At 40.4% G+C, this 12140-nt stretch overlaps 1 protein-coding gene across 1 annotated transcript; it reads left to right on the top strand.

The window, feature by feature from the left end:
• The first annotated feature begins 2639 nt into the window (after nucleotides 1–2639).
• zbtb2b (zinc finger and BTB domain containing 2b) lies at nucleotides 2640–11349 on the top strand. Its single transcript, XM_063495918.1, has 3 exons — nucleotides 2640–3353; nucleotides 6442–6622; nucleotides 6922–11349. Exons 2-3 carry the CDS (start codon nucleotides 6450–6452, stop codon nucleotides 8330–8332), a joined length of 1584 nt encoding a protein of 527 aa, XP_063351988.1. The 5' UTR covers nucleotides 2640–3353; nucleotides 6442–6449; the 3' UTR covers nucleotides 8333–11349.
• The last annotated feature ends 791 nt before the right edge of the window (nucleotides 11350–12140 follow it).

Raw genomic sequence — 12140 nt, 5'->3', positions numbered from 1 at the left:
TCATGCCGTGTTTGATGAACTCCAGGAAAAAATACAACAAAATAAAACAAACAAAACATGGCAACAGAGTGATGACGTAAATTCGCGGTCGGTCCGTTTTTCTTTCTTTTTTTTTTTTTGGGTGGTGGGGTGGGGGTCCGGGCTTCCCCTTTTATGAGAAACATGGCCAACTGACTCTGCTGTCACGATTACTGGCCTGGAAAGATGCGCATATCAATTAATTCAGGCGGTGCTTTCCCTTCTCTCAAATCGTCCCCGCGGTCACTATGGGAACACTGCCGGGCGGTTGTCAGGATGTCGGGGTCCTTGGGAGTGGGAGTCCAGCTGCGTCCACCTCCGCTGTTCATCCATCGGCGGCTTCCCATCCCCCCGCCGGGCCCCAGCCTGGCCGGATCTGTTTTTCTAAACCGAGAGAGCAGTGACTCACCACTCCGGTTTCAAAACAGGCCAAGGACGGGGGCAGGGCGGCAGTTAACGTTAAAGGCCTTGTTCAGCTGGGTGTTTCAGCTCCCCACACGCAGTCACGCCATGCATTACTTAACAGCAGGATTTCGTTTGTGCGACAAGCCCCTAGAAACTGTGCAGAAACAGGCACAAATCTCACCATTATCGTGTTAAAAGATACGTTACTGCAGCGCAGATGAATTAACCGGTAATAACGGCAAAGAATAAGTTGTTCTGAGAAAAGTTAAAACAGATTAGGGCCATATAAACAAACGTGGGCAGGAGTACATCTATCCTAATGACACAGACTAAAGCTTGAATGTATTGATCCTCATTGTAAACAGTAACAGTGATCCAGTGGTTTACAGTTTATCTACTACATTCAGTACATCCCTGCTGTGCATCTTTCAGTAATCAAATATGCTTCATGTCCTCATGGTCTCAATCCATGTTTTGCTTGTTAAATATTTTGAACCAACCATAAATCTACATTTTTATCAACAGAGTAGCTTAAGTAATGTTATGGCCAAGATTGTTTCTCCTTTTTTTGTTAACAGGACAAAGACTTAAAAGCCCTTACGTCCCACCTAATAGCCATTTTACCCCCTCCTTTGAGTAGACTCCACCCAGCCTCCTGCAAAGCAAGCATTTTCAAAGAGCCACAACTTGCTTAGGCTCATCCTCCCCTACGAACCCTGTGTCCTGAGGCTTAAATGTAGCTCAGTAATGGCAGGCCTTGGAGAAAAAAATGGTGTTTACACTGGGACAACATCCAGCAACTTGCTGATGACAACATCTGATGACAAAATATTGACATGACTCCAAAGTACACTCGTGAAAAGGTCCGCCTATACTTTCTGTGTCTCTGGTTTTGGTTAAAATTCAACTGAAACTTCTTCCCCTTCACAAAACTTTTCAGGATAAGACTTCCAACATTTTGAGTTTCCCAATGCATTTTTTCTTTTCTTTTCTTTTTTTTTTTGAGCTCACAAAGTAACAGCTGTAACTTAAAGCCCCTTCCTGAACTCTATACAAATTGATGCATTTTCAGAGTTTTCACATCACATAGTTGTAGGTGGAAAGTGTCTCGCCTATAACACGAGTTTAAGGTGTGTACCGGTGAGCATGCCTGGTGACATTACAACCAAACCTGTTCCAAGAAGTAACTCTGCAACATATTTTTTTAGCATGCTTTGCTAGGGAACTTTCACTGATGTAGGGGACATCTTTTTATTGAGGAATTAAACTTCTGAAAATAAAGAAACAGAAATGTTATAGTTGGTGTCCAAGTGATTGGGTGATACAAAGTTAATGAAATATTAGACCTTGACTGTGTTTGCAACTAGGAATTTACACATATAACACTGCCAAGGCAAGTTACCACTAGAGAATATTTATATTTAAGTATTTCACTATCTTGAGTACAGTGTTGGTTTCTTTGTTACTAATTGTACTCTTTTACAGATGTGCCAGGAAATTACTTTAGTTCCACAAATAAAGAAGAAGTGACAATAAATAGCCAAACTATTGATAAAACATCTAAATATAACATTATCCAAACATGTGACATGATATAGTCATATAGGAACCAAGTAGTTACCATAACAAGAGAGTGTAAACTTTTAAGTTGTGTTACAGATCTACTTAATGTGGTTCTTGAATTGTGAAAACTTGTTTTGCTAAAAGATAAAGCGATTTGTTTAAGAAACTGGAACCAAAACAGACCAACAGTGATCACAATCAGAATCAGCTTTATTTGTCAAGTATATGAAAACAAACAAGGGTTTGGGCTCTGCTTTTTTCTCTTTGCTCTCAATGTGCTTAACAGAATAGACAAAAAGACAACAGCAACATAACACAAACAACAACGTGTACAGTGGGTTTAGATTTATATTTGCAATGCAATGGTGCAGAGTGCAATAAACTGTGGAACAAATAACAGATGGATCACTAGTTATATATACAGTATATGCATGGGATATTGACAGTATTATGTATAATACAGAGACATGCACAGCAAAACAACATATACACCATGCTTTTAGTTCAGCAGCATTTCTTATTCCAAAGAACAATGCAATTTTTAATAATCAGTGTGAATACATATAATGTTCTTATCTGATTTAATAAATACTATAAAAATTATTTAAGTGTTAAAGTTGTAAATAAAAATAAACAAATTAGTATTTCTCCCCTAATCTTTATTACTGTTAAAAACAAACAAAAGTAAAATCATAATGACCATTTAAACCTAGCGTGTTACATATGACATATCTTAATTCGTTTTTTGAACCGTTATTTGATGTCTGCAACAGCCCCCGACATGCACGGTTGCGTTAGCCTAGCTTAAGTATCTCTATACTGCCCTTTAACTTGTTGAAAATCTGCTTTAACCGAATATGCAAACATGAGACGACTGTGAGTAACGCAGTTTGTAATGTGGCCAAAAAGCCATGGCCAACACACAGAGACACTCACTGCCACAGTTTGGTTTTATGTTTACGTGTCGTTAACGGCAGCGGCACAATTATTAACTCGCAGACTGTGTGGAGCTGCTGGCTGTTTGTGTTCAACCTCTTCGGCCGACTGTCAAAAAAAAAAAAAGCTGGCAAGCGGGGGTTGATCTCGCGGCGGTTACACAGTGCGGGAAATTAACGTTAACTCAAACGCCCCCTGCTCAACGGATTTTACAACGGCTGTTTTTGGCTGGCTTTTACCCACAGTCATGTGATTGTAACGTAAAACCCCTAACCGGAAAACACCGACGGACGACCCTCTCTCCGCTGCCAACGAATGCAGCGTTTACAAGGAACAGTTGAAGCTGCTGCGAACCCAGAGGACGGACGAGTCTCCGGTAACAAACAAACAACGGCGACACGGCAAACTCCGCCAATTTAAGGAGCGCGCAGGTACGGTTGTTTTTAGCGACATACCAGCCAGTTCGTTTACTTGTGTTGTAAAATTAGTGCGCTACTCGTGTGTGCTTCGGGTAATACTGTAATTGTCACGGGGAAGTTAAAAGAAACGCGTTCGTGACCAGCCCCATCCCCCTTGCGTCGCTCGCTCTCTTTCCTCGTATGTGTGTGTGTGTTGGCCGCGCGCGTCCGCGCACGTCCGTTTTCTCGCGCTAGCAATAGCAACCGAGAGAGACCCAAGGCAGGGGCAGGACTCAGTCCAAGCGCGCTTGTGCTGTACGCTCCGTCTGGGCTTCTTTATGTACTCGACGTATAATTTTCTGTTCTCTGTAATGAAATGCTTTATTTCTGTAGCGTGTTTACCTTCCTCGCATGCTTCCCTCATGGGCACTTGTACGGTGTATTTTTTCGGAGAATCTCACTACGGAAGTAACTGTTCCACGTGTCTACATCACAGCAGGGGCGGTGCTACATTGTTACGAACAACTTAGTATTAATTAAGACGTACTCTATTGGCTTTCGAGTTGCCCGATTGCGGTTAAACAGTACTGTTATCTTACAAAATCGCGTAAGTGAAGCCCCAAATCAGACTGCTTTAAGAAAACAGGCGGATTCGGAGGCTCACCGCGATTTCTGGTGTTGCAGAAACCCGAAGCATATAGAAATAAAAGCTTTTGCAGTTTCTGTATATAATAATCTTACAATCATACCTCCTAATTGACGTTCTTCAACATTGTCTTTATGGAACCAAGTGAAAAGGTTATTTATTAAGAAAGAGTAGTCAATTAATGACTGAAGACTCTGATACATTAATTATTTCTGGTTCTCTTGTGGGTTTAGCAGCCATTGAGTACAACATTTGCCTCTGTCGTGTCGCTTTTTAGTTTTCCTGTGCTGCTTTGTAACCCGAAAACTAGTGAACATAAAATTAGATACTCAAAAAGCAACTATGATGTTGTGATAGAGTAGGTAGGTACCCAGGATCAGGGCAATTATTAATAAAACCATTCATTGATTGTTAGGTATATAGCAGTGCTGTAAAGAGGACACGCAGCTGTAGCACACCTAGATAAAAATAACAACCTAGCAGTAAAACCATAAAAATTATGATGTTCGGTTTTTTTCCATTTATTTTAGAGACATGGTTTGAATTCGTGACTGTTTTGGAAACCATGGCGGTTTTGAATTGTAAAGTGAGGTATTCTGAATAAAAAGGACAGATCGTCACTGACATAAATGGTGTAATATTGTGAGGTTAGATATTTAAGGTAGTGGGGCCCATCTTTACAGAGAAGAGCAGAAGAAATATAAACTGGAACCATAGATTGTTCTGTACTGTTATTTTACCTTGTTAATGTCTAATGTATGATGACCAAAATACTTTTTAAGAAAAGTTATTATTGATTGATTGAGTGAACATTCATTTCACCTGTAATTTACTGTAAGCTGTCTGTTGTGAATGAAGAAAACTGAGCAGTTTAGCATTGGTGGAGGTCGGATTTAGTGCTGAATTGTTATTCTAGCAAGGTGTATCTACCTAGTGTATATTAATATTATGTGTGACAGAATCAAAGGTGGTCTGTATTATGATTTAGTCTTCTGAGCCTTCTGTGCCAGTTTTTATTGCAGAAACTCTAGCATGTTCCTGGTGTGCTGCAATGCCAGCTTCTTTGCACTCTGACCTCTGAAGCAGATGTGCGGAGGGCTTTTGAATGCTTTTTTGTGGTGCTACACATTCTGATCTGTATGAGAAGTTAAGTGGTGAGGTGTTCCTTATTGTCTGCTTGCGTGATGCAGAGAACTGTTGTAGAAAGGAGATCCACACGGTTATCTACTGAACAGGGCTAGAACCAGTTTGTCTTAGGAATGTGTGTCGACACCCTTAACCCTGGTCATGTGATGGCCCAAAGCTCTCTCAGTCCTCCGGTGACTTAGGGTCAGCAAAAGCTCATCTCGTTGGTTAGATGTAGCCGCAGAGAAATGCTCCTTGAGTTTGAATTCCCAGGACTTACTCAGAACTGAGTGCTTCAAAAAGTTAATTGTACACAGACAAGAGCTGCAGATATAGTATATAACAGTTACTGCACTTTCACCATTGGACACAGTTTTTAAAAGAGCTCAAATGTGTTATTCAGACCTGAAAATTATATGTGGTTATCTCCTCCAACTTTTAAAGGCTCAAACATCGTGGAAAACATAACATCAATTTAAAAAGCATGAAATTTCTACCTACCAGGATGTCATTTGAGGGCCTTTGACTGAATTTTTTTGTGTCAATGTTTGTTTGTAGTATGGTGATATAATTTTTAATATCTCCATTAAATATTCTGAGTGGAAACCTTTTTCAGAATTATGTATTAATTTAAAAAAGGTTTTTGTATATGTTCCTCTCTCACACATTTAGTAGATGAGTTTCCTGTTATAGGAATTTAAATGCAATTTAAAGGTGTATTTTTGTTAAAATAGATTCATCATTTGATGGATATTTATCCATCACCACAGAAACACAGCCTTTTGTTAGACATTTTGCAATTTTCATGATTAGGTTTTGTTGTTTTCTCATCAGCTCAGGGTAGCATTTTTGAGACTGCCATTAGAAGTCAGTTAGGGACTCTGAGTACAAAACTAGTTTGAAAACTTCAAAGGCAGCCATATCAGTCTGGATAAAATTGATTAAAAGTGTCTGGTCTCTGAAGTTCATTCAGAACAAGAATATTTTTTCCATGTGTCTGATGTTCTGGATGAAATTTAAATAAGAAGCTGACTTGTTTTTCCCACGTTTACCAATGTACAACACTCAATATCCACAGGAGTTCAATACAGTTAGCCAATCAGATTAAGATGTTTGGATTTGCTAAATCATACCTTTGATAAGCATGCGTTTCTGTGAATTAATGCTTGAGAAATCATCTCCAGTGTCACTAAATGATTCTTTATGGTTGCGTCAAGTTAGCCTTTACAGGGTCGTTAGATCTCCACCGTCAGCCTAACTCTTTGTGGTCACAATACACTCTGGTCTGCTTCCAGACAGGAAACTTACTGTCGCTTGTGTCTGTGTGTGTTTTTGTGCGTCTTTGTGCAGGTTGAAGAATGGAGTTGGCCAACCATGGTCTTATCCTGCTGCAGCAGCTTAACGCTCAGAGAGAGTTTGGCTTCCTGTGCGACTGCACCGTGGCTATAGGAGATGTCTTCTTCAAAGCCCACAAAGCCGTCCTCGCTGCCTTCTCCAACTACTTTAGAATGCTCTTCATTCACCAAGACAGGTATAGCGGGAGAGTACTAATAGTTGTATCAGAGAAATAGCTCAGAAGTCCCTCAGTGACGACTATTTGCATTCAAACAGAATAATGCAGATGTAAAATGAAAAAAACAAACAAACAAAACCGTGATAAACAACTTGTTACAGGTTTTTAATCATTCAGACATCAGGAGTGCTCGCTTGAATCTGTTGTCTTTCCTGCTGAAAACTGAAACTTGTTGCAGCATTTTGCTGTTGCTTTTTAAAAAAAAAAATCTGAGGTATCATTTGATGTTAACTGACCATATTCTGTATGTATTTTAGTGACTGTGTGCGTCTTAAGGCTACGGACATACAGCCAGATATCTTCAGCTACCTCCTCAACCTGATGTACACAGGCAAACTTGCCCCACAGCTCATAGACCCTGCACGACTGGAGCAGGGGGTCAGATTCCTGCATGCCTATCCACTCCTGCAGGAGGCAAGCCAGTCTGTGTATTCCCACCCCGAGCAAAGCATCAACCTCTCAACCTCTCTCTATGGCATCCAGATCTCTGACCAACAGGTTGCGCTGTCGGCCAGACTGTCCAGTCGGCAGAATCTCTCTTCACCCTTTGATACCGAGCAGGGGAGCTCAGAAGGAAAGTATCCAGCCACGCCGCCTACTAGTTCATACACAAATTCCTTACCACCCAAGCAAGCTTCCTCACCCCCAGATGTGGAGGCTTCAACTAGTGGTGCAAAGCCTATGGTTGAGGACAGGGTAATGGATATCCTAAGTCCAGACGGTTCATCAGCAGGTGCCATCCTCCATGTAAAGCCCAGCATAATGAAGCGGAGTTCCTCCTTTAGGAAGCATTACTCCTGCCATCTCTGCAGGAGTCGATTTACCCAGAGAAGTCTCCTGCGAGAGCACCTCCTGCAGCACACACAGGCTCTTCAGCAGACCTCGACTGAGCCCAGCAATTCACTCTCACCTGTCATAACTAAAGAGCACGGCTTACTAGTTGAGGGAATTCTAAAGGGAAACAAGGCTGGGTCAAGTGGCTCGGTTGCACCGACAGCGGTCGAGATCATTAGCGACAGCGAGCAAACCCCTGTTTCAGGTACCAATTCGGACTCTCCTCGAGCAGAGGTGTCCACTTCCAGCTGGGGAGTGGGAGGGTTAAATTCTCAGGCCGATACGCCTCCTCCTTCAGATATCGCGGACATCGACAACCTGGAGAACACCGACGTGGACCGGGAAGTGAAGCGACGGAAGTACGAGTGCTCCACTTGTGGCCGCAAGTTTATTCAGAAGAGCCACTGGCGCGAACACATGTACATCCACACGGGAAAGCCTTTCAAATGCAGCACTTGTGGCAAGAGCTTTTGCCGTGCCAACCAGGCAGCCCGGCACGTGTGCTTAAACCAGGGGGCCGACACATACACCATGGTGGACCGGCAGAGTATGGAGCTGTGCGCTGCAGGTGACGACAGCAACCAGATGGAGGCGATGTTTATGGGCTCATCGAAGCCTTACAAGTGTAACATTTGTGCAACTACCTTCTCTAGCCCCAATGAGGTGATCAAACATCTGTGTTTCACCCAAGGGGGATTAGTGGGGCTACAGGGAAACTCGGGTGCAGGTGCGCTTCTCCCGCGTGAAGAATTTTCCAAAGATGAAGGCTCAGATTTGTCCAACTCTGGTACCCCACTAGAACCCATAAAGACTGAGGAAATCCTCGTAGAATAGTGCCAAGGCTTCTGCTTCTGTCCTGTTTTTGAAAAGAAAAAAAAAAAAGTGTGTTGTGTAAATTATGTTCAATAGGTAAGCTAAAGGTGAAGATAGTCAGGGTATGTATGTTTGAGGCTCTCCTAAACTTTATTTTTTTAAAGGTGCAGTGTTTAGGCCCGATAAAACAATGTTTCAAGTAAATAAGCGGTTACTCACTCTATTTGGAAGAAAATGAAATACGTGACATTTGGCTTGAGGCTTGACTACCACTGTTTGTGATATCATTTAATTGTTAGCGTACATTGGTATTATATCTGACATGTTAGGGTGTACCACACTCTCATGAGCTACTATTGTGGTGAGGCAGTTTCTTCTCTATAAAAGGAAGAGGAAGCCGAGGCAGTTCCGGAGGAGACAGCATGTTGCAAGATGAGTTGCCTGTGCTAAATTTGTGAGAGGTGCAAAGTTCTAACAATTGCTCTGGACGTGCACAGTAGAGGCGCTTCTACATGTCCATAAATGAGAGGCTGATTTCACAGATCAGGCATAAAAATTTCCAGCTAAAAGCACACAGACTTGAGACAATCTGCGCTCTTATTTGAGTAGATTCTTAATATGCATCAAACTACATTTGTCTTCCATTAGTCTACTTGTGAGGGCTCGGCAGATTGAACACCTCGACATGTAATCATTAATTCTCAGCAACGATTTAGTTTCCTTTCTGTTCTGCGGACTGTGATTGAGGTTCCTGCGTCAGTCCTGTCACGCCACATTAAAGCACAATTTCTTTTCATAATACATGTTTGGCCACTGAGGAAAAAGTCACAGTGAACACAGTTCATCTGTCTACAGTTGTGCCACTTTGATTCGACCTTTCTCATCTTTCTTGCTGTGTGTGAGTGTGTGAGACATATTGTATAACTTTTAATTAACTAGGTTCTGATTTGAAGAAGCAACATGATCCATTCAGACACGCATACCTAGATGGAAGGCTGTCATGTACAATATTTTACATCTTGTCTTTATAATTAGCCTGGGTCATCTTCTAAAAATCCTTATAATATTTGTTTGTAACGTTTTTATTATTATTTTATATACTCTGCTATACTTACAAAGACTACATTGTATTGAAAAGATTTATGTATACTAGTTGAAAAATCGCTTTTCAAAAAACACACATAAGGATGCCCGTAATAAATATCTTTCTCCAAAAATTAGGCTGTGATTTAAAAATGAGGTTTTAAGCCTCCTTAACTTGCCAACTTAGTGCTCACTGTTGATATATTTTAAAAATCATTTTGTGAAAAGGGAATTTATTTGGGAAGTTGAAGGGTTGTTTTGTTTTTTAGTTGTTTGTTTTCTGTTCTTTAGTTCTGTCCACATTAGAAAAAAGTAGTGGCACCAGCAATTATGATTCATAGAAAAACTTTGGGCTTGTTCAAGCTGACAGTGGGATATAGGAAGAGTTTTGATTAACATGAAGTTTGCAAGATATACGAAGTAACAGGGTTATGTAATTATATGGAATTATAAAATGTGCTTTTCACCAATTCTTTGGGATATCCAAACACTTTGTATGTACTACTGATGACTGGAACTTGTGAGACATCTTTTGAATAAGTGTGGAATAAATGTGAAGCTAGGAAAAGGTTTTACTCCTTACATAATTTCTCATCCTTGAGTATAATAAGCTCCACTGCTGTAAATTAAATGATAAAGTTGTTAACAAGCGTATATTTTCATTTCTCTATTTCAGAACTGAACTTTATTTTAACTGTGATTAAAAATCTACTCTTAGAAATATCTTTAATTTCTGTTCTACTTTTTTTTTTTTTTAAGTATTGCAATGAAGTCAGTGCAGGGCGGCATGTAAACATGTCTCTCCAAGAGGAAATTACTTGTTACAAAATTGCATTTTTTACTTTACTTTTAATAGAATCTGTGCTTCCAAATTTCTCCAGTTTTCTCCAATTTTTCCCGTATTTGGGAAATCTTTTAAAGTATTTCCATACCATTTGTCAAGAGGGTACAAAAACAGAAGCATACTGCACGTACTGTGATCTTGCTCCATGACGCAGTATAGTGGTGGTGGTAGTAGAGATGAATTTAACAATTTAGAAATATGGGGAGAAACTACCACTGCCAACTAAGGCACACAAAAGTTAAACTGCCTATGTTGTAAATGCATGTTTTAAGTGCCTGCATAATTATTTTAGACTTTAATGAAAATACTAAAAATGCTCATCTCTAGTGCGTTTAACATGCTTAGTCTGTTGATAGAGCAGTTTTCTTTTACCCCCAGCTTAAAATTTGCTTCAGTCTGTTTTTCCTTCCTGAGTAGCAGAAAGCAGTTGTTGCTTTGATGCAGTTAGCCCAGCCATGAGCTAGATGGAGCTGTTTCTCTTTGCTCAGCCCGAATGAAGGGGAATGCTTTCAAACTTAAACAGTTAATTTATACCGATCTGACTGTGTGGTTGCCAATGACATATAACGACCTATTTTGCCAGGAGTTATCTTCATGTCAAGTTTAGTTATCATAAAAGCACAAATGTCTGTGAATATGTACTAGTGCAAATGTTCAGTCTTCTAACAGGGAGCGGTTCTTGCATGACTGTCTCAAGTGAGGCAGTTGAAATGCTGTACTACTGACGTTTATTTCTCTGAGCTACATTGATGTACAGAAAAATGCACAGCTTAAAAAAAAAGAAGAAAAAAGATTAACCCTCCCTGAGGTTGAAATTGTGCTTTAGACACATCGGTCTTGTAACTGAATGGATGTGTTTGTGTGTCTCAGGAAGATGAATTGTTTTGTCTTTTCCGTTTGCTGGTTTTGAGATGATAATTTCAGTGAGGACCCCCCCCAACCCAACCCAACCCAACCCAACCCATGAAACTTGACTGCAAACAATGTTAGTCCCCCCCCAGTGCCCATCAGACATCTACTGTGATCAATCTGTATTCTCAGGAATGTGAGTAACTTTTCTGTATAAACTTTTTTTTCTGTGAAGAAAGAACAATAAAAACATTTCTTTTTTGATGCTTTTGTCTTGTTTTCCCCACTAGCAGAACTTCTGGATGACACATTTTATGTCACTACTACTGATTTACCAGAAATGCATAATCATCCAAGTCCCAAGAATGGATGTGTCATTTTCAGTGAGAAACGCTTTGTGAACTATCCAAGTGATAAAACATGTCGCTCGCTGAAAGCGCCACATCCAGATGAACAGAATTAACTTTCTGGGGTTCCATCGTAGAAGATTTGAATAAGAATTTTTAACTGTAGACTTGTTACCACTGATTTTAAGTCCAGTTCTTGTGTAATTTGAATACTTCAGTCTTTTCTCCCAGTTTTCCTTCAAAAATGGCTTCATGACAGCCACCTTTTTACTAAGATCACTTCTGATAAGGCTTCAATGAACATTAGATGGATCAACTGAAGAGCCAGATGCATGTCTCAGTCTACATGGTCTTCTTTTGTCCTCCACTTGTCAAGCATCCTCAATTTTTATAAGGACATTCTGCACACCATGCTGAGATATGCCACATTGCACCTAATAGCTCTTTGGGAATCACCTTGTTTGTGCAAACATGCTGTTTTATGTCTGTCAAACTGTTATATCTGGTATTTTTCACAGATTTGGGTAAAGAAATTAGACTAAAGTATGTGTTTTTGTGACAGGCTGCTAGTAAAGTGTCTAAAGATAGAGTTCAAACTTAGCTCTTTCCTAAGTTGTCTGTTATGTTTAGATAAAACAGTGGTTTGTCCCGTGAGTTAGGTGCCCTTTTATGGTTGAATGATTGGTGGTTACTGTAAGTGGTTTGC

This window comes from Pelmatolapia mariae, linkage group LG15, assembly GCF_036321145.2.
Source record: "Pelmatolapia mariae isolate MD_Pm_ZW linkage group LG15, Pm_UMD_F_2, whole genome shotgun sequence".
Classification (NCBI taxonomy): Eukaryota; Metazoa; Chordata; class Actinopteri; order Cichliformes; family Cichlidae; genus Pelmatolapia; species Pelmatolapia mariae.
This window is presented reverse-complemented; position numbering and strand designations above follow the sequence as displayed.

Bases quoted from the DNA above. Each gene is read 5' to 3' on its own strand.
- zbtb2b (XM_063495918.1), top strand. From the start codon at position 6,450: ATGGAGTTGGCCAACCATGGTCTTATCCTGCTGCAGCAGCTTAACGCT. The intron at 6,623-6,921 runs GTATAGCGGGAG...TATGTATTTTAG, and splicing joins CTCTTCATTCACCAAGACAG to TGACTGTGTGCGTCTTAAGG.